The sequence below is a fragment of the Anolis sagrei genome, chromosome X (assembly GCF_037176765.1).
Source record: "Anolis sagrei isolate rAnoSag1 chromosome X, rAnoSag1.mat, whole genome shotgun sequence".
Classification (NCBI taxonomy): domain Eukaryota; kingdom Metazoa; phylum Chordata; class Lepidosauria; order Squamata; family Dactyloidae; genus Anolis; species Anolis sagrei.
Genome location: NC_090034.1, coordinates 108,846,732 through 108,869,049, shown reverse-complemented (window position 1 = coordinate 108,869,049; position 22,318 = coordinate 108,846,732). Strand labels below are relative to the sequence as shown.

At 52.9% G+C, this 22,318-nt stretch overlaps 1 protein-coding gene across 1 annotated transcript; it reads right to left on the bottom strand.

Moving 5' to 3' along the window:
• Positions 1 to 484: 484 nt before the first annotated feature.
• Positions 485 to 17,862, bottom strand: LOC137095016 (guanylate-binding protein 1-like). The gene is made up of 10 exons (XM_067461167.1): positions 17,669 to 17,862; positions 12,367 to 12,494; positions 10,987 to 11,096; positions 9,950 to 10,155; positions 8,075 to 8,317; positions 7,535 to 7,815; positions 3,678 to 3,890; positions 2,490 to 2,592; positions 1,266 to 1,459; positions 485 to 1,134 (listed from the first exon to the last, which is right to left on the bottom strand). Exons 1-10 carry the CDS (start codon positions 17,856 to 17,858, stop codon positions 856 to 858), a joined length of 1,947 nt encoding a protein of 648 aa, XP_067317268.1. The 5' UTR covers positions 17,859 to 17,862; the 3' UTR covers positions 485 to 855.
• Positions 17,863 to 22,318: the final 4,456 nt, after the last annotated feature.

Here is a 22,318-nt window from a genome sequence, read left to right as displayed (position 1 = left end):
CCCACCCCCCCCCCCCAAATATTGACCCAACAAAAGTTTCTCAAGGCAGTTCTCAGACAGCAGCTGATACTTTTATTTTGCAAAGAGTCACATCTGGTCCAAGGTAAGCACACAGCGCATCGTCAAAACAAGCAGAACTCCAAACCAGGGCTTAAAAGCAGCCCTCAGACAGGTAAATATTGACAGATGAGGCAGGCAGGTGAAGAGAGGGACCGAGAGGTCTCCCCAGAAATAGTTGGGAGTGCAGATACGATGATATCAGCACCAATGTGAGTATGAATCCTGGATGATGTGCTCGAATAATGTTTGAGAGAGGCTCTATGGACTCAGGTGGGTGGAGATACAACCAAGCTGCTCGTGGTCAGAAAAGCAGCATTAAACACAACCAAACAGCAGACTCTGGATCAAATACATGAGTTCTGGGTACAATCAAAGAGCATGAAAGAGCAGACCACTGAAAAGCATGTGCTTGTGCCTACCTACCTACCTACCTACCTACCTATTGAGCCCTATCTCTCTGTCTATATAAGCAATGAGAGCGTGTTCTTGGCTCCCACCACTCCAGCGTGTTCGTCTGCCTGTCAATGCACGCAGCAGTGGCAAGGGTGCCTTCAGCGGCCGCTTCCTTGGGGGCTCCAAGGGCCACCATTGCCCCCCTCCAAGTCAAGGCAATTGGCCTTGCTCATGGGGCACCCCCAAGGAAGTGTGCCTGAGTGACAGCAACTGCAAAATGTGTGGGAAGACCCTGGGGGGATACCTCCCGGCACCGTTCTCCGGCGAGGGTAGCGCAGCATCCGCTCTAACTAACAGCGCATTCGGTCCAAAGAGCCACACAGACACCGGCCGGCCGGGTCATCAAGAGCAATAGGCAACAGCTGGAGAAGAAGGGAGGGCAGGGGCCTGCTGTGGTCTGGGGAGGCTCCGACCACTACTCTCTGAACGGTTTAGAAAGGACTCCAGACTCTTTGCAATCCCTTCAAAAACGAGGGTGGTGACTTTCCACATCGCATTCAGAGCTTTTTCCAGCCAGGAGGGCTCCTGGACCTTGGCATTCTCCTCCTTCAGGAGCTGGATCTCCTCCCTCATCTGCTGGGCCTCCTTCTGGAACCCCTCGTTCAGCAGCGCTTCTTGCTCCTGCAAAAGAGAGAGAGGCGGACTTCTATTTCTGTCCAAAGGCATATTTCACAGACCCAAGGGGGCTCCAAGGGGCTCCCATAACGGAAGAGACGGGGAAGGGGTGTCCCTGAGACCCCAGGGTGGCTTACCGCCAGCCGGCTGTCCATCATCTTCTTCTGCTCCTTCAGGAGCTGCTCCCGATCCTGCTCCATCTTGACCTTCAGCTGCTGCATGTTTTCCTCGAAGCTCCGCTCCCGGTCCCGCATCTTCTGCTCCCGCTCAGCATCCCTCTGCCGCAGGACCTCCTGCTCCCTCCGGGCCGCCTCCGCCTGTGTCCGGACCTCTGTCCAGCGAATGGGGGGAAAGGAGAAAGGAAAGGGCGGTCAATCTCTGAAGGCCCCCCACCCCACCTCCACATGCACAATGGAGGAACTTCTTGAGGCAACACCAGAGGCACTCCAAGTGGCCAGATACTGGTCAAAGGACATTTAATCAACTACCAAGCTTGCAAACTCTGTGTCTTTTGTATGTTTGTTTGTCTGTTCTGTTCAAAATGTAATAAAACTGTTTGGTTGCCTGAAACGATAAATAAATAAACCCCACACACAGTGGTCACTTGGTAGCGTTTAAGAAAAGACACGGTACTGGGCCCTTAAGTGCTGAAAAACACACATACAGCATTTCAAGGCTTTCTTGCCACCTCATCAGAGGGCCAAATTTGCCCGCCCTTTGCTGATTTCACCTCTCTTCAGGCACGGAGCTCGCTGGCTCCCATCACACGGCATTGACCTATTGCTGGCGGGGCTCCGTGCCCGAGGATGTGTGTAATCAGTGTAGGCGGCAGTGATGGTGGCAGCAAGGGAGGCTTCTTGTGTTGCTTTGAACACAACCTGGGGAAGGTGAGCAGCAACGCTTCACCTTGTGGGATGAGGTGACGGGGAAGGCAGGGGGTGCACTGGGGTGCTGGGTTGCCCATGCTTCCGCCAGGTCCCACCCGATTCACCATGGTGCATGGCAACTCCCAGATTTAATGTGATGTCCTTGGAACCACAGAGGACTCAAAACAAATCTATACCCTGCAAAAGGGCTTTTGGGGTGATGCCTTTAGAGTCTTAGCCCGTCTATGGAACTGCTCCAAACACTCTGTAAAGACTTGGTGGGGATGGATTTGGGGTGTATTCAGAACTGGGAGGCCTTCCTGGAAAGGGCAGGGGCTCAACGGAGGCACTGATGTCCGGCACAGAAACCCGATCCATGACCCTCCCTCTGGCTTTTGCCTTTCCTCTCAGAGGCACTGGATGAGCCTTGTGGCCAGAGCAGAAAGCAGGGGCTCTGCTCCCCACTCCTTTCTCTGGATGGGGAGGGGGGCTCACCTTCCATTTGCTTCTCCTTCTCGCTAAGGGCCGTGTCGCTTTGGAGAATGGTTTTGCCGACGACCTCCTTGCCCTCCAGGAACTGCTTCAGGGCCTCCTCTGCCTGGATGGAGGAAGCAGAGCTCGGGAGGACCGCCAGGAAGGGCCCAGACTGGACGCTGCCAAAGGGTCTGCCCCAAGGACCCTTCTGGAGGGATTCTGGTGCCCTGGGGATATGGCTGAGGGGCCTATGGGGGCACCCACCCCCCACCCTTGGGCTACCCACATAAAGACACTCCTCTCAGCTTCAGAATTTGGAAGGCCATCCACACACTTTGGGTATCTGCAGCATCAGTGCAAGAAGATCAATTCTGGCCCACAAACATGGACACTGACATTATGGTTGCTGCACTCTTGCTCCTCCGCTGAGACCCACACGTTGCCATTAACATTTGTTTTGCAAGTTCTAAGAAATCTTGGATTTGGGGTGTGCTTCCTTGGCATGTTCACTGATTTTTATGCCTGGATACGTGAACCTGGATACCCAGCGTACCTGTCCAAACGTATCTCCTTCTACATCCCACCTCGGAGTTTAAGATCTGCTGGGGAGGCCCTGCTCTCGGCCCCACCTTTATCACAGGTGGTGGTGGGGACGAGGGACGGGGCCTTCTCGGTGGTGGCCCCTCACCTGTGGAATGCACTCCCGGGGGAGATTAGGTCATCAACATCCCTCCTTGCTTTCAGAAGGAAGCTAAAAACCTGGATGTGGGACCAGGCCTTCGGGTAAGCTGGCAGATGGACAAAGACCACCAATGACAACCAGAGTAGTAAAGGATAATGACAATGCTAGATGGATTACGGACTATGAATTGCCGAACATTGACCACAAGATGATTTTATTGCTGCTAGTATACTGTTTGATTGTTTTAATTAGTTATAACTGTTGACATTATACGGTAAATTTGTGTATTGTATATTGTACTGTATTTTGTGAATTGTTAGGCATCGAATTGTGCCTTTTGTAAGCTGCCCTGAGTCCCCCCCTAAGGGGTTGAGAAGGGCGGGGTAGAAGCACCCCAAATAAAATAAATAAATAAATAAATAAATAAACTTCCCTGATCTGGCCAAGAATCGGCAGGGTGGCCCTGTGTGACTTCCTTCCATGGCCCAGCCCTTCCTCCCTCCTTCCCTCCCTCCCTCCTTCCTTACCATCACCCCCTTCTTTGGCTCCTGGTGGTATCTTTCCTCAACGTCCTTCAGGTCATCCACAAACTGCTGGTGTCCATTAGGCCGGGAGTAGACTCCGCTGCGCACCTTCTCCTCCAGCTCCACGCAGAGAGTGGCCAGCAGCGCCTGGCAGCGTTTGGTGGACTCTTGCTCATTCTTTCGGCAGTATTCCTCCTTCCGGTCATCCATGGTTTTCTGGCAGGAAAGGAGGCACAGAGGAAGGACAGGACTGATAACTCTCAGGGACATGCCTCCTTTCCTAAGTCTCTGACTGCATGGAAATCTACACCCAGTCTTCTTACTGTTCTCCAGAGAGGAGAGCATGCAAGATGTCTCCAGACAGTTCGAGACAGGGAGCAAGACCCTGAACTTTCTCATATTTAGTTCTGCCACATAAGATGGACTTTTGTAACTTTGAAAGCCTGCCTTTTCTCCTTGAATTGCTAGAGCTCATTTGCTCTGCTGTTGCTGTGTTTGGAAGCTTCTGCTCTGCTAAACTGCTACATTTTGCTGCTGCTTTATTTTACTTTTTCCTTTTTTAAACTCCAGCAGCGCCTGGCAGCGTTTGGTGGACTCCTGCTTGTTCCTTCGGCAGTATTCCTCCTTCCGGTCATGCATGGTTTTCTGGCAGGAAAGGAGGCACAGAGGAAGGGCACGACTGAATGGGGCCCTAGAGCCCAAGGGCCACGGAAGGGCTGCCAAGGGGCATGGAGCGCTTTCTCTGGCAGCCAGAAGACTGGCCATGCCCTCCATAAGGTCACACTCCACTCTGATGGCAAGGGTAGACAGGCAGCTGAGATTAGCATTGCAGGGGGAAGCCATGCCCCGTTCTCCTTGGCATCTGTCTCTCTGTTTTCTCCTCCTCATTAGACTGAAAACTCTCAGGAGCATGCCACCTTTCCTAAGTCTCCGGCCACATGGAAATCCACACCCAGTCTTCCTATGGTACTCCAGAGACGAAGCATGCAAGATGTCTCTAGACACTTAGTGAGACCCTTACCTTTCCTATATTATTGACAATGGTATCCTTCTGGGTCATCTCACTGGGGTGGGACTGGGTGGCATTGTTTTACAGTGGCTCCAGCCCTTCCTGGAATGTCGTACCCAGAAGGTGGTGCTGGGGGCTCCTGTTCGGACCCCCAGCCGTTGACCTGTGGGGTCCCTTAGGGTTCCATTCTGTCCCCTGTGTTGTTTAACATATACATGAAGCTGCTGGGAGAGATCATTCAGAGATTTGGGATTTGGTGCCACCTATATGCGGATGTAGCAAGTAGCAACAGTCAGAACTGACCACGGAACAGGAGACGGGTTCCAGATTGGGAAAGGCGTCCGACAAGGCTGCATCCTCTCACCCAACCTTTTTAACGTGTATGCAGAACACATCATGCGAGGATGTGCGGGGCTGGAGGAATGCAAAGCTGGGGTGGAAATGGCTGGAAGAAACATTCACAACCTCAGATATGCAGATGACACCACTCTGATGGCCGAAAGCGAGGAGGAGCTGAGGAGCCTTCTAATCAAGGTGAAAGAAGAAAGCGCAAAAGCCGGGTTGCAGCTAAACGTCAAAAAAACCAAGATTATGGCCACAAGAATGATTGACAACTGGGAAATAGAGGGAGAAAATGTGGAGGCCGTGACAGGGTTTGTATTTCTAGGTGCAAAGATGAGTGCAGATGCAGACTGTGGCCAGGAAATCAGAAGACGCTTCCTTCTTGGGAGGAGAGCAATGTCCAGTCTCGATAAAATAGTAAAGAGTAGAGACATCAGACTGGCAACAAAGATCCATTGTCTAGTCAAAGCCATGGTCTTCCCTGGAGTCACCTACGGATGTGAGAGATGGACCTTCGGGAAGGCTGAGCGAAGGAAGAGAGATGCTTTTGAGCTGTGGTGTTGGAGGAAAGTGCTGAGAGTGCCTTGGACTGCCAGAAGATCCAACCAGTCCATCCTCCAGGAAATAAAGCCCGGCTGCTCATTGGAGGGAAGGAGACGAGAGACAAAGTGGAAGTCCTTTGAATGCCACATCATGAGGAGACAGCAAAGCCTGGAGAAGACAATTATGCTGGGGAAAGGGGAAGGCAAAAGGAAGAGGGGCCGACCAAGGGTAAGATGAATGGATGGCATCCTTGAAGTGCCTGGACTGACCTTGAAGGAGCTGGGGGTGGTGACGGCCGACAGGGAGCTCTGGCGTGGGCTAGTCCATGAGGTCACGAAGAGTTGGAGACGACTGAACGAATGAACAACAACAACAACATATGCGGATGACACCCAGCTCTCCTACTCCTGTTCACCTAATGCCAAGGAAGCTGTCCTGACCCTAAACCAGTGCCTGTCATCAGAAATGGACTGGAAGAGGGCAAAGAAATGGAAACGTAATCCAGACAAGTCAGAAGTGCTCCTGGTCAGCTGGAAGGTAGATCAGGGAATAGAGATTGAGCTGTGTGGGATGGGGTCACACTCCCCCTGAAGACACAGGCCTGCGGTTTAGGGGTCCACCTGGACTCAGTGCTGAACCTGGTGGCCCAGGTATCTGTGGTGGCCGGGAGGACCTTTGCACAATTAAAACTTGTGTGCCAACTGTGAGATCTGGCCACAATGGTACACAATGGTATAACAACAACAACAGCAATCATAGAATCCTAGAGTTGGAAGAGACCTCCTGGGCCATCATCCAGTCCAACCCCATTCTGCCAAGAAGCAGGAATATTGCATTCAAATCACCCCTGACAGATGGCCATCCAGCCTCTGTTTCAAAGCTTCCAAAGAAGGAGCCTCCACCACACTCCGGGGCAGAGAGTTCCACTGCTGAACGGCTCTCACAGTCAGGAAGTTCTTCCTCGTGTTCAGGTGGAATCTCCTCTCTTGTAGTTTGAAGCCATGGCTCCATTGCGTCCTAGTCTCCAGGGAAGTGGAAGGGAAGCTTACTCCCTCCTCCTCCCTGGGACTTCCTCTCACATATTTATACATGGCTATCATATCTCCTCTCGGCCTTCTCTTAGGAGGAGCCCCCAGTGGTGCAGTGGGTTAAACCCCTGTGCCAGCAGGACTGAGAACCGACAGGTTGCAGGTTCGAATCTGGGGAGAGGTGGATGAGCTCCCTCTATCAGCTCCAGCTCCTCATGCGGGGACATGAGAGAAGCCTCCCACAAGGATGATAAAAACATCAAAATCATCCAGGCGTCCCCTGGGCAACGTCCTTGCAGAAGGCCAATTCTCTCACACCAGGAGTCACTCCTGACACGACAAAAAAAAGCGCCTCTCCTCTCTTGTAGTTTGAAGCCATGGTTCCATTGCGTCCTAGTCTCCAGGGAAAAAGAAAACAAGCTTGCTCCCTCCTCCTCCCTGTGGCTTCCTCTCACATATTTATACATGGCTATCATACCTCCTCTCAGCCTTCTCTTCTTCAGGCTAAACATGCCCAGCTCTTTAAGCCACTCCTCATAGGGCTTGTTCTCCAGACCCTCAATCATTTTAGTTGCCCTCCTCTGGACGCATTCCAATTTCTCAATATGTCAATTGTGGTGCCCAGAACAATAACAATAACAATAATAATATAAATGTAGTTCTTTCAGATAAGATCTTTGTAATTTTTGAAGCCTTCCTTTGCTCCTTGAATTGCGAGATTTCACTTGCTCTGCTGCTGCTGCTGTGTTTGGAAGCTTTTGCTCTGCTAAACCGCCCTACTTTAGTGCTGAACTCCAATGAAGAGACCAGTCAAGTGGGGCTGGGAGTACTGCCAATAGGACTGGTGCCCCTTCTGCCCCTGAGGCTCCCTCCCCCATGAGACACCCCCCCCCCCAAATCAGGCCTTACTAGTGGCCTCATCTCGTGGGGGAAACTACCATGAACTTTAACTGGAAGCGTCGCTCATCATCCTTGAAGGCACGCGCCATGAACACTTGCAGGGCCTCCTTCTCGCACCCGGCATGGACCCCCAACAGCTCCGGGACACTCTCCGTGGGCAGGCTCAGCCTCTGCTCCATTAGCTTCCCATAGCAGGCCACAGCCTCCTCCACGGCAGCCGCGTTCTCCATCTCCGCCAAGGCCAACACTGCGCTCTCCAGGCAGGGCACCTTCCCGCTGCTGATGGTCTCCACGTAGGTCTCCACCAGCTTGGCCAGCACTGCGAGGAGGAAGACGGCAAGGCAGATGTCAGGTGATGATGCCCAGCGCTGGATGGAAGAAGGGCTACTTCCCCGGCAGCCAGAGGGAGGAGACATGGGTCCCCAGCGCCTTTGGGTGCACAAACCACCAGTGGTGCCCGTTGCCCAGAGGCAGGGGATAATGGTCTCCCCAGAGGAACAAGGGCAAGGCCAGAGATAGCCCTGCATTCCAGTGCAACTGCAGCATTGACTCAGAGGAGGAGGGCAGGGTGGACTCACGGTGCCCAGTGACCACATGTCCCCCTGGGACGGTCTTCTCCTTGGAGGTCCTATAGATGTAGTTGCAAAACCGGTTGGCCTGCTCCACAAAGTCGGGCTCCAGCTCGCTCTCCTCCATCTGCTCCAGGCGGTGCAGGTTCTTCCGACTGGTGGGGCGGTCAAAGATGAAGCACTTCCGGGTGGGGAAGAAGAAGCGGATGCACTTGCGGGGCAGGTTGAACAGCCGGACGTCGGGAGTGTCCCCTGCACAGGGAAGAGACAGGGAGAAGTCCAAGTTGTACTTATATGTTATCGTTTCTGCATAGAAAACCCATCCTGGATATCTCCTTCATGTCGCCTGTTGCTTTCGGGGAGCCCCATGGATTCCTTAGGATTTTCTTAGGCAAGGACAACTCGGAGGTGACTTTGCGGGTCCCTCCCTCTGAAACGTAACCTGCAGCCCCTGGGAATCCTTGCGGCCTCCCATCCAGTCCCAACTGATGCCGAGCATCTTCCCCCCCCCCCCTCCCAAGTATTTGTAGTTCGCCAAGGGCCGGACAATGGATTCTGCTGCTTCCTGACCCAGCGCACATAACTGGGTTCCTGTTTCCTCTTTTATGAACTCTCTGACTTATGCACTGGACTATGGACTCTGCTACTACCCAACCCAGCGCCCATCACTGGACTTCTGCCTTTTTCTTATTGACTCTCTGAACTGTTTTTGGCCACGAACTTCCTTCTGGTGCTTGCCTTGAAATGCAAGCAGCCTCCGTTTCCACGCACCTTTGCCAAAGGACTATGAGATCTCCAGTTTGTGTTATAATAAAGATCCAATATTGTAATAAGCTTTGCTTGGGATGGGGGGTGGGATTGCCTCATGAAATGTAAGATATATGAAATCTATGTAATGGAATATTGTATGAAATGTACTCTGGTCCCCCTCCCTGCTTCTCCTCTTTGACCCCTGCCCCAAAAGGAATGTGACCTGAGGATTACTGTGGCAGGGAGGAAATCCTTTGTCCTCCCGAAACGGTTCATATTTACATTTGCATGGGCCTATAGTTGGCCCCCTCTTCAAACTTACTTTCAAAGCAGACAGTAAGATGAGAGGAGGGTCAACAGAAACTCAAGGATAAAAAGCTGATTGTATCATTTTTAGGTATTTGTTGATCCCCCTTGTTTACAAGGTTTTGAGGTCCGAATGCCATCAATAGCTCCTTTTCATACTTCCTCCCAAATCCAATCATAAACCAGGAAACTCATTGTTCCCCTTGTCTGTCACCCCGCCGATGAGGACAAAGACTTGAATAACAGCTGGCGGATGCCCCCTGGGCACACCATTTCCCCTGAGCTGTCAAGCTTTGTCCCGCCTCCTGGCTGCTGATTGGACCATCTTCAGAGGCGCTAGGAAGGCGCCGATTGGCCCCCTAGAGGCAGCGGAGCTCGCTGATTGGACAGGAGGCGAGGCATGCTGCCAAGCCTCCTCCCAGCTGTTCCGCAGCCAGCCAATCAGCCCGAAGCCGGCTGACAGAGGGTGGGCGGGGGTTTTGAAACTGTTTTCCTTTGTCTGTGTACTATAAAAATGCTTGGAAATTCTGTAAAATCATGCTTGCAGTGGAATGATTCCTGTAATGCATCTGATCTCAGCTGAATCACAATAAACCTCGGTTGCTGAAAAGAAACTTCTTCCACTTGGATGAGGCATTATTATTTATAATATTTTTACTCTTTGGATTGGCTCTCGCTGGCCTCACCAAGGGACCCAGAGCCCTTTAGGCACGGTCCTCGGGTCTCTCTCTCTCAAGGAGACCCTGCTAAAAGCAGCTCGATATCACAACCAGGGCCGCCCCTGCATGGCCTTCAGGATCAGATGGCACCCAGTGGAGTGCAAGGTACCTTTCTTTAACTTCAGGCCATTCTCCAGGTACTCGTCCTCGGTGATGGGCCTCCCGTCCAGCTCCAGCTGCAGCGTGAAGTCCCTCAGGGTCCAGACAAAGCTGGGGAAGAAGCGCAAGTATTCGGTGGAATCCTCTAGGCCCCCACCTGCGCTGTCCCCGGGAGAGGCCTTGGCCTTGATGCGCTCCGTCAGCTCCGTCACGTAGCTGCAGGCGGTCTGGTTCAGGAATCAAGGGATGCCACTCACCACGCCACCCCTCTTTCCTCAAGCCCCCCCTGGCTGCGTATGGACATGGAACACATGGACAGAGGGGTGGGGGCAGGCCAGGTATTGGTCAAGCCTGCTTTTGATGGGGCCAATCTTTCTCTCTCCCACTCATTGGAAGTCTACCACCTATACCAGTGGTTCTCAACCTGGGGTCCCCAGATGTTTTTGGCCTACAACTCCCAGAAATCCCAACCAGTTACCAGCTGTTAGGATTTCTGGGAGTTGAAGGCCAAAAACATCTGGGGACCCCAGGTTGAGAACCACTGACCTATACGCATATGTTCCCAGTTCTCTGGGTGTTCTTTGGTTCTGGTCTGCCCAGTGATGGCATGCAGTGGGTGGCCAATTTTCCATCTGAGTAGAACCTTCTATCCCTATCCCCCTGGCGTTTCATGAATGGATCATGCGGGTGTCACCTGGCTTGTCTTGGGCTTTGTTTTGCACCAACATTATGCATTTTACTTGACCGGGCTTGACTCCATGGAAGCCGCCCCGAGTACTTTGAAGAGATGGAGGCAGGGTACAAAAATACAGTTATTATTATTATTATTATTATTATTATTATTATTATTATTCTTGTGGCCCAAATCCTGCCTTTCTCTAAAGATGGGCTCAGGTGTGTCCCATTGGAGTGGCCAGGACCTGAACACCTGGTGGTCGGGGTTGGGGGGGTACTGCCCCAGGAAAGGAAGGAAGGGAGAGAGGGAGGAAGGAAGGAAAGAAGGAAGGAAGGAAGGAAGGAAGGAAGGAAGGAAGAATGGAAGGATACTGGAGCTTGTCCATGGCGTCCTGGTCAATGGTGCCCATGCTGTTATAGACCAGGGTGCTGCTGAGGAGGACGGCCAGGGCAAAGATCCAGGCGTCATTTTGCGTGTTGCCCTGAGAGGAGAGAGGGAGAGAAACATAAAAGACAGGCTTCTGATCAAGGTCCGGCTGGTTGGTGGATAGACTGGTGGACCTTGGGGCTGCGAGGTTGCCTCCCCTTCCTCCCCCCTTCCTCCCTAGACTCATAAAGTCCTAGATTTGGAAGAGACCTGGTGAACCATCTAGTCCAACCCCGTTCTGCCAAAAGCAGGACAATCACGTTCAAAGCACCCCCAACAGATGGCCAGTCTCTGTTTAAAAGCCTCTATAGAAGGAGCCTCCACCACACTCCCTCCGGGGCAGAGAGTTCCACTGCTGAACAGCTCTCACAGTCAGAAAGTTCTTCCTCATGTTCAGGTGGAATCTCCACTCCTGTAGTTGAACCCATCGCTCCCTTGCATCCAAGTCTCCAGGGCAGCAGAAAGGAAGCTTGCTCTCTCCTCCTCCCTGTGACATATTCCCCTCCCATCTTGATCCATGGCCCTCATCCTGTCTCCTCTCAGCCTTCTCTTCTGCAGGATAAAAATGCCCAGCTCTTTAAGAGAAGAGCTCATCCATAAGAAAAGAATCCGGGCCACATCCAGGCAGGGTCGGTGCAGAGGACATTCCAGAAGAAGGAACCTGGGTCTTCTGCAGCTGGGAAACTCTCCAAATCAGTTGCATTTGACCCTCCACCTCCTAGAAGCCCTTGCCAACTAGTTCAGTGGTCAGGGAGCTGAAGCCCACAACACCTGAAGAGGCTTGCTCTAAATCAAGAGTGAAGTCTTTTCCGCAAGGAGCTCACCACGTGTAAGACTGTAGGTTTTATATAGCAATATTAAATGACCACTCACAAGCCGGTTTTGCTTTGAAATGGATATATTGCTTGTATCTCTCCAGCAAAGAGGGACACTACTGACTTTTTCCCACCACCACTTCCTTTTATACACTTGTCCTGCCCATCTCCCCCTCTTCTCAGTTTCCTACTTAGAGCTTGTTGCTTCACAAGTTCCAATACAAGGTTTCCAGCACCCTGTGCTGGCTTCAAAATGTCACAGAGAGAGAATTGAGGCAGCCAGGATGATTCAGTCAGGATGTCACGGAGGGAATTTGTGATGTCTTCATGCCGTCAGAAATTGACTCCTGACACCACAATGATGCGACTCCTGTTAGGGAGCTGGAGGCCAACTTGAGGGCCGTGGGGAGCCATTCCCGGCCTCCATGCAGGGACCTTGGTCTTGGTGGCCCGTGGTCCAGAAAGGGTCCAAAGCACCCCCAGCCCCCTCTTTCCCCTTCCCACAGCCACCTTTTCCACGTCGCCCAGGCCCTCCGTGTCCAGCAGCACCAGGGTTTGGTCGTTCCGATTCGGGTATGGGACGCACCACATCCAGATGCCCTTGGTGTTGGCCTGCACCGTGGAGCCCAGGGGGAAACCTGTGCAAAGACATGGCTCAGTGGGAGACTATAAGAAGGATTCTTGGGGGGGGGGGGAGCAGCCCAGGGTTCCATGGAGAGTTTGTAAAAGGCAGGAAAGCGGGGGGGGGGGGGGGGGGGGGAGAGAGAGAGAGAGAGAGAGAGAGAGAGAGAGAGAGAGAGAGAGATGGGAAAGCAGTTCCTCTGTGGCAAAGGCCCTTGAGGACGGAGTGGCCCCTGCACACTGGGCACGGCTTACTACTGCGATGTATTATTATTATTATTATTATTATTATTATTATTATTATACTATAGAACACAATTTGAAAGATGTTCTGTTCCTGGTTTGAAAATGTGATTTCCTTTTTAATTGTGTGGTCCTGACTTTGAAAGTCATAGTTCGACACCAGACACTTTGTTTTTGTGGCACAAACTATGTCGAATTGGTTGAGACTCGATGATGCGATATTCCTTGGAAAACTAGAGCAAAATGTGCTGCTGCTGCTGGAGGATGTCTCGCAGAAACACAGTTTTTGCAGTTGAATAAACTTTCCCAATGATGCTGGGGAAAGTGGAAGGTAAAAGGAAGAGGGGCCGACCAAGGGCAAGATGGATGGATGGCATCCTTGAAGTGACTGGACTGACCTTGAAGGAGCTGGGGGTGGTGACGGCCGACAGGGAGCTCTGGCGTTGGCTGGTCCATGAGGTCACGAAGAGTCGGAGACGACTGAACGAATGAACAACAACAAACTTTCCCCATTTTTCAGTTATAGAATCAATTGGGAAATAATTACATTGATGACCCAAGACTAAGAATTGTGTTACTTATGATTATGATTGGGTTGCTGTGAATTTTCCAGGATGTATGGCCATGTTCCAGAAGCATTCTCTCCTGACTTTTAGCAGCCAATAGTGAAAGGACCAAGGCAGAGACATCTCCAGCCCATCCCCTGTTTGGGTATCAGCCAGCACGTCAACGACTTAAATCAAGACATAGTTTTCTAAGATCTACAGAGACACTCGCTGGAACACCTCAGCAAGCGAGAGTCCAAAAGTGGCAGGCCCAAACCCAGTACCTCAACCAATGGCTGATACCCAATGAGAGACTCCCCCCTGGGCACACAGAGGACTGGGCGACCTGGAAGGCACTGAACAGACTGCGCTCTGGCACCACGAGATGCAGAGCCAACCTCAAGAAATGGGGCCACAAAGTAGAGTCCACGACATGCGAGTGTGGAGAAGAGCAAACCACAGACTATCTACTGCAATGCAACCTGAGCCCTGCTACGTGCACAATGAAGAACCTCCTTGCAGCAACACCAGAGGCACTCCAAGTGTCCAGAGACTGGTCAAAGGACATTTAATCAATTCTCATACTCACAAATTTTGTAATCTGCTTGTTTGCTTTGCTCTGTTAGAAATGTAATATAATTTGACTGGTTGTTCTGACACGACAAATAAACCCACATCTATGGCAGGCATCCTCAAAGGTTGTGACGATTGCCTACCATAGATGTGGGTGAAACGTCGGGAGAGAATGCTTCTGGAACATGGCCATGCATCCTGGAAAACTCACAGCAACCTCGTGATTCTGAAAATGAAAGCCTCTGACAACAGATAGGATTAGGACTATACTATATATTTGGTTTTGGAGATAAATTATAATGGTTACAATGGCAGTTTGTTTCCCTATATTTGTACTTTCTGATAACCAGTCTTATAACTTTTCTGTGGATTCCCCTCCGTTGCATTTCTATACTTACTCATCTGCTACTTCTGCGTACAAGACAAGACAGAGGTCCTCCTGGTCAGTCGCAAGGCCGAACAGGGCACGGGGTTCCAGCCTGTGTTGGATGGACGGGGTCACGCTCCCCCTGAAGACGCAGGTTCGCAGCTTGGGAGTGATCCTGGACTCATCGCTGAGCCTGGAACCCCAGGTTTCGACAGTGGTCAGGGGAGCTTTTGCACAGTTAAAACTCATGCGCCAGCTGCGCCCGTACCTTGGGAAGTCTGATCTGACCACAGTTGTCCACGCTCTGGTTACATCCCGTATAGACTACTGCAACGCGCTCTACCTGGGGCTGCCTTTGGAGACGGTTCAGCTAGTCCAATGGGCGGCAGCCAGATTACTAACTGGGGCGACATACAGGGAACGTACCACCCTCCTGTTGTGCCAGCCCCACTGGCCGCCGATCCATTTCTGAGCCCAATTCAAAGTGCTGGTTTTGACCTATAAAGCTCTATATGGTTCTGGCCCATCTTCCTTGTCCGAACGCATCCACCCCTCCGTCCCACCTCGTAATCTAAGATCACCCAGGGAGGCCCTGCTCTCGCTCCCGTCAACAGCACAGATGCGTCTGGCAGGGACGAGAGACAGGGCCTTCTTGGTGGTGGCTCCCCGCCTATGCAACACATTCTGATTGAGGAAAGATCAGCTCCCTCCCTCCTGGATTTCTGAAATAAATTAAACTCATGGTTTTGGGACCAGGCTTTCAGACAATAGATGCAAGCAGCACTTTAGAAGGACATTGACTGGAACGGCGATACGGCGGATGAGATTGTTTTACGGTTTTAATGATTTCTTTCTTTCTTTCTTGCACTTCTACCCCGCCCTTCTCAACCCCCGAGGGGGGACTCAGGGCGGCTTACAAAAGGCACAATTTATTTATTTATTTATTTCCGTCACTTTTACCCCGCCCTTCTCACCCCCCAGGGGGGGACTCAGGGCGGCTTACAGAGGAAGGCACAATTCGATGCCTTGACACATATACATACATATATAAGCAAATTAACAATTACACATTAAAGATTAAAAACATCACTACACAACAATATAGTAACACAGTAATAGACTAATCCTGAGCTCAGCGTTCGGAGTTTCGTAAATCCGTTCCATCTCGTCAGATTCCAGTTCATCATCAGATCTTTCTTTAGCTGCCATGATGTCCCATATCCAGGTTTTCAACTTTTTCCTAAATGATCTAATCTCCCCGGGGAGTGAGTTCCACAGGTGGGGGGCCACCACCGAGAAGGCCCTGCTCCTCGTCCCCGCCAATCTCACTTGTGATAAAGGCGGGGTCGAGAGCAGGGCCTCCCCGGAAGATCTTAGGTTCCGAGGTGGGATGTAGAGGGAGATCCGTTCGGACAGATACACTGGGCCGGAACCGTATAGGGTTTTGTAGGTCAAAACCAGCACTTTGAATTGTGCTCGGAACTGGATCGGCAGCCAGTGGAGCTGGCACAGCAGGGGGGTGGTGTGCTCCCTGTATGTCGCTCCGGTGAGCAATCTGGCTGCCTCCCGCTGGACCAATTGGAGTTTCCGAGCAGTCTTCAAAGGCAACCCCACGTAGAGTGCGTTGCAGTAATCCAATCGGGATGTAACAAGAGCGTGGACCACCGTGGCCAAGTCCACAATTCAATGCCAGCACAACAATAAGATAAAAATAAAACATATAGAAGCAGTAATTAAAACAATTAAAGCATTCCATTATTATATTGCTTATGTCCTGTTTTTAACTATGTAATTGTTATTGTAATTGTTATGTACTGGCATTGTAACGGTGCCCGTTGTAAGCCATCCTGAGTCCTCCTTCGGGGGTTGAGGAGTGATGGGATAGAAATACGGTAAACAAACAAACAAATAAATACGTATCCCTTTCCCACTCCCTCTCTCCCAATGGGAACAGACCTACCTCTGCTACTTATGTTATTTTATTTGTTTGATCATGAAAATTGACCTTATGTTTTTCTTATATGATTGTTGTTGTAGTCTTACTCGGCTCTCCTTGCAACTCGAGGTGGGTTACAACATAATTGCAACAGTGAGGTCAGGCTCTTGAAATACATCCATCCAATCCGTATGGGCAAGAGGCAGGTCCAACAGCCAGGAGAGCGAAGGGTGAAGCTGTGCCTTCCCTCCTGGCCCAGAGGTGCCCCCTCCCCAGAGGCGGCCCTAAGTAATTTTCAATGGTACGCAAACAGTATTTTGGTGCCCCCCCCCCCAACCAATCATTGATATATATTTTCTGTTTGTCGTGGGAGTCCTGTGTGCCATATTTGGTTCAATTCCATCACTGGTGGAGTTCAAAATGCTCTTTGATTGTAGGTGAACTATACATCCCAGTAACTACACTTGCCGCACTTGCTCCCTTGCCTGGCGCACTTTGGGTCCGGAGGCGTGCCTGAAGACCCCGGGGCGTGCGCACCAAAAGTCACCTCTTCTCCTGACTTTCTCCTCAGCCATTGGGACCAAGAGAGAGAGAGATAGAGAGAGAGAGGCGGAGATGCCCACCTTTCCTGAAGGTAGGCGCAAAAACAAAGGAGGGAGCGGAGGTGGGAGATACCTCCAGCCGGAAGGTCTCTCTCTCTCTCTCTCTCTCTCTCTCTTGGTCCTAATGGCTGAAGAGAAAGTCAGGAGAAGAGGCGACTTTTGGTGCGCACGCTGGGGTCTTCAGACACGCCTCCGGACCCGAAGCGGGCCAGGCATGACGGCTCCACCCCTTGGCCCACCCGCAGATTGGGAAGAGGAGATGCCCACCTTTCCTGAAGGTAGGTGCAAAAACAAAGGAGGGAGCGGAGGTGGGAGATACCTCCAGCCGGAGGGGCTCTCTCTCTCTCTCTCTCTCTTGGTCCCAATGGCTGAAGAGAAAGTCAGGAGAAGAGGCGACTTTTGGTGCACATGCCAGGGTCTTCAGGCACACCTCCGGACCCAAAGCGGGCCAGGCACAGCGGCTCCGCCCCTTGGCCCACCCACAGATTGGGGAGAGGAGAGGAGGCAGGTGGAGCGCCGGGAGATCGAGAAAGGGAGCCGATCATGGGGAAGGGATCGAACGCAGAGAATGATTGAGTGCCGGTTCTGCTCGCGCACCCAGTGGCCGGGTGGAGCAGGAACAAGAGGGGCTAGGCAAGACTCAAAGGCCCGGCCCCTTTGGGAAGAGGATCACCCGGCAACGAGGCAAGAAAGCCGAGGCTCCCCCCCTCCCCACGGACTGTTAGGGCTGTTGTGAGTTGAGGGGGCGCTCCTCAAGTGGCGGTCGAGGGGCATTTACAGAGGCGCCTCTGCACCCCTGGCAAAAAAAGTGTTCTGCGACCGCTTACTTTGCGTAATGGATGAACCGCCCCTGCCCCCCCTCACCCCGAGGGGACCCCAGGGCCACAAGGCTGCCATGCCAAGACCCCCCCCCCGCTCTACTCACCGGTCCTCTTCCCGGCCAGGCAGTTCATGAGGTAGGACTTGCCCGTCCGGTAGAGGCCCACGATGGCCACCACCACCACGGGCTGGCGGATGCACTGCAGGACCTCCAGAGCCTCCGGGCAGGTGGACAGCCTCCCCTGCTGGTTCTGGATCAGGCAGATGGGCTTGGGCATCCCCACGGGGGACGACATGGTTCTGCTGCCAGGTGCAAGGAGGAAAGGAAGGGGGGTCACCTGGGGGGGGGGCTCAGAGAACAACCCCCCAGGCCACCCAGCCTAACCTGCTCCCCCCCCCCCCAGCCCCATCCAAACCCTCATCCCTACAGGTGGGCACCCAGTCTCTGCTTGGGAATAGGAGCACAATAATCATAGCACCCCAGAGTGGGAAGGGACCCCCAAGGGGAATGCCCCCCCGCAACCTCCCCGGCAGGCGGCCACCCATCCTCATCCTTAGAAGGGTCGTGGTTGGAGGGCGACCCAACCCAAGAGGCGGAAGGGCCCACCAAGGCCATCCAACCCCTCCCTGGGCGGAGACCCCCCCCCCCGAGAAGAAGGCAGGCTCCGGGGGGGGGGGGGAGCGGGGGCGGCAGTTCCCAACCAGCGCTGACCTGGGGAAGTTCTTCCTCCGACTGAAGTGGAGCCTCTCTCGTTGGAGTTGGGACGCGGGTCTGCAAGGGAGGCAGGCGAAGCCCTTCTCTTGGGTGGGCGCCCGTGGGGGCCTCCCTTTATACGCGGCTCCCTCGCCCCCTCTCTCTCCCTCGGGGGGGGGGGGTCTGAAGGGGAGGGGTCCCCGGCCCTTGGGGCATCACGGGGGTGGGGGGCAGGCGAGCGGCTCTCCTCTGCCGGGAAGCCAAAGCCAAAGCGAAAGCGCCGGGGGCTATTTTCGGAAGCGGTGCCGTTGGGGGGGGGGGAGGCAGGGCCGCCCCCTCTCCCTTCCCCGACATGGCAAGGGACCCGCCCGCCCACCCATGACTCGCCAACGCCTGCAGAAGGGGGAGGGGAGGGGAGAGGGGCCAGCTGGCCAAGACAAGCCAAGCACACACACACACACACACACACACACCCGGGGGGGACTTCCAGAGAAGGGAATCTTAGAGAAGGGAATGATGCTGGGGAAAGTGGAAGGCAAAAGGAAGAGGGGCCGACCAAGGGCAAGATGGGTGGATGTCATCCTTGAAGGGACTGGACTGACCTTGAAAGAGCTGGGGGTGGTGACGGCCGACAGGGAGCTCTGGCGTGAGCTGGTCCATGAGGTCACGAAGAGTCGGAGACGACTGAACGAATGAACAACAACAACATATATATATCTAGAGGGAGAGGCCGTCCCGAGTTACGAACATCCGTCTTATGGTATATTTATTTATTTACCGTGCCAGGAGCAACCAAACAGTTGTATTGCATTAAAGAAACAGACAAACAAAGCACAAAGTTGGCAAGCTTGGTATTCTATTCCATGTCCTTTGACCAGTCTCTGGCCCCTTGGGGTGCCTCTGGGGTTGCCGTAAGAAGAAGGTCCTCCCTTGTGTCCATGTGTGCCGAGTCCATGAACGCCAACCCTGTGGTGCTGTTTCCTGGGGAGCAGGCATGTGGCGGGGGGGGGGGGGGCTTGAGGGGCTTCAGCCCCCCCCCCCCCCGAAATTCTGATACTGGTGCATTATTTAAACTGTCATGTTTATTGATATCATGCTCTGATCACCATGCTCAATAGATCCCATATGCATGATGGGGGTATTATTGGGGTAATGATACAAAAGGTTTGCTAGGCTAGACCCTCTTTCACTCAGACTCAGCCCCCCCCCAAAACTCACCCCCCGAAAGCCCCCCTGAAAAAAAATCAGCCCCCCCCAAACGAAATCCTGGCTACGGGCCTGCTGGGGAGGGTCTGGTTCTAGGCAGGCATGTAGCTGGGGGGGGGGGGGGGGCTGGGCTTGAGGAGCTTCAGCCCCCCCCCCCCCGAAATTCTGATGGTGGTTCGGGAGAAGGCCTTATTGGTGCATTATTTAAACTGTTATGTTTATTGATATCATGCTCTGATCACCATACTCAATATATCTCATATGCACGATGGTAGTATTGGGGTAACGATACAAAAGGTTTGCTAGGCTAGACCCTCTTTCACCCAGACTCAGCCCCCACCCCCACCCACCCCACCCCGAATCAAAATCCTGGTTCCAGGCAATGCTTGGCTTGTTGCTGACGAGTTTTCCCCCAGGGTTTTAGGGGAAGTCCAGCTGAAGGAGGGGCCGGGAAGCCCCAGAAAGGCCAGAGAGGTCCGGGCTGGCCCAAGAAGAAAGGGACCAGGGCCTCAGGAATGACCTTTGATGGACAACCTCCAGGCACAGGCCCATCGCGGCGCTTTCTGTTTCTGTTCTTGTTCTATTTCTGTCACGGGTCCGCTCAGAAATGCCCCCCCACCACCACCAAGCCAAGTCCCATTGAAAGTCTGGGAGCAGATTGGGGTTGTTGTGCCTCATCCTGCAGGGCCTTGGCAGCCCTGCAGGACAAGGAAGGGGCTCGGTGTTCACAGATAGAGCCCGCGAGGAAGGGAGGGGGGCCTGGCTGCCCCACCTACCATGAGCCCCTTGTCCTCTGCCTGGTGGAAGCCCCGTTTTCCCTTTGCGACCAAGGGCATGATGGATGGATGGCATCCTTGAAGTGACTGGACTGACCTTGAAGGAGCTGGGGGTGGTGACGGCCAACAGGGAGCTCTGGCATGGGCTGGTCCATGAGGTCACGAAGAGTCGGAGACAACTGAACGAATGACTGGACTGACCTTGAAGGAGCTGGGGGTGGTGACGGCCGACAGGGAGCTCTGGCGTGGGCTGGTCCATGAGGTCACAAAGAGTCGGAGACGACTGAACGAATGACTGGACTGACCTTGAAGGAGCTGGGGGTGGTGACGGCCGACAGGGAGCTCTGGCGTGGGCTGGTCCATGAGGTCACAAAGAGTCGGAGACGACTGAACGAATGACTGGACTGACCTTGAAGGAGCTGGGGGTGGTGACGGCCGACAGGGAGCTCTGGCGTGGGCTGGTCCATGAGGTCACGAAGAGTCGGAGATGACTGAACGAATGAACAACGACAGGAACCGCTGGTAACCCCCCCCCCCCCCCCCCGGGCTGCAGGAAACACCTGTGCACAACCTTTTTCTCAACCTCCTGGTAGAACTCCATCAGCATCCCTTAAGGCCCGGCCCATGAAGACCTGGAGGCTTTGAAGGGACGGCCTATCTTTTGGGCAACTGCAATTACAACTGCAATTGTGCCTTTATTATTATTATTATTATTATTATTTGGAGTGCTTCTACCCCGCCCTTCTCAACCCCCGAGGGGGGACTCAGGGCGGCTTACAAAAAAGGCGCAAAACGATGCCCAACAATTCAAAAAGTACAATATACAATTTACAATTTAACATCAACAATTCATAGAATCCTAGAATCCAAGAGTTGGAAGAGACCTCCTGGGCCATCATCCAGTCCCACCCCATTCTGCCAAGAAGCAGGAATATTGCATTCAAATCACCCCTGACAGATGGCCATCCAGCCTCTGTTTCAAAGCTTCCAAAGAAGGAGCCTCCACCACACTCCCTCCGGGGCAGAGAGTTCCACTGCTGAACGGCTCTCACAGTCAGGAAGTTCTTCCTCGTGTTCAGATGGAATCTCCTCTCTTGTAGTTTGAAGCCATTGTCCCATTGCATCCTAGTCTCCAGGGAAGCAGAAAACAAGCTTGCTCCCTCCTCCTCCCTGTGGCTTCCTCTCACATATTTATACATGGCTATCATATCTCCTCTCCGCCTTCTCTTCTTCAGGCTAAACATGCCCAGCTCCTTAAGCCGCTCCTCATAGGGCTTGTTCTCCAAACCCTTGATTTACTCCCACCTCCCTGTGGCTTCCTCTCACATATTTATACATGGCTATCCTATCCCCTCTCAGCCTTCTCTTCTTCAGGCTAAACATGCCCAGCTCCTTAAGCCGCTCCTCATAGGGCTTGTTCTCCAAACCCTTGATTTACTCCCACCTCCCTGTGGCTTCCTCTCACATATTTATACATGGCTATCCTATCCCCTCTCAGCCTTCTCTTCTTCAGGCTAAACATGCCCAGCTCCTTAAGCCGCTCCTCATAGGGCTTGTTCTCCAGACCCTTGATCTGCCCCCTCCTCCCTGTGGCTTCCTCTCACATATTTACACAGGGCTATCATGTCTCCTCTCAGCCTTCTCTTCTTCAGGCTAAACATGCCCAGCTCCTTAAGCCGCTCCTCATAGGGCTTGTTCTCCAGACCCTTGATCATTTGAGTCGCCCTCCTCTGGACACATTCCAGCTTGTATTCCAGCTAATAACAAAACCCATCCATTCATTCATAGCTATTTGAATCTAAGACACACCTGGAGGCCATCCAGCCTCTCTTTAAAAGCTTCCAAAGAAGGAGCCTCCACCACACTCCCTCCGGGGCAGAGAGTTCCACTGCTGAACGGCTCTCACAGTCAGGAAGTTCTTCCTCATGTTCAGATGGAATCTCCTCTCTTGTAGTTTGAAGCCATTGTTCCACTGCGTCCTAGTCTCCAGAGAAGCAGAAAACAAGCTTGCTCCCTCCTCCTCCCTCTGGCTTCCTCTCACATATTTATACATGTTCACATATTTATACATGTACCCCCA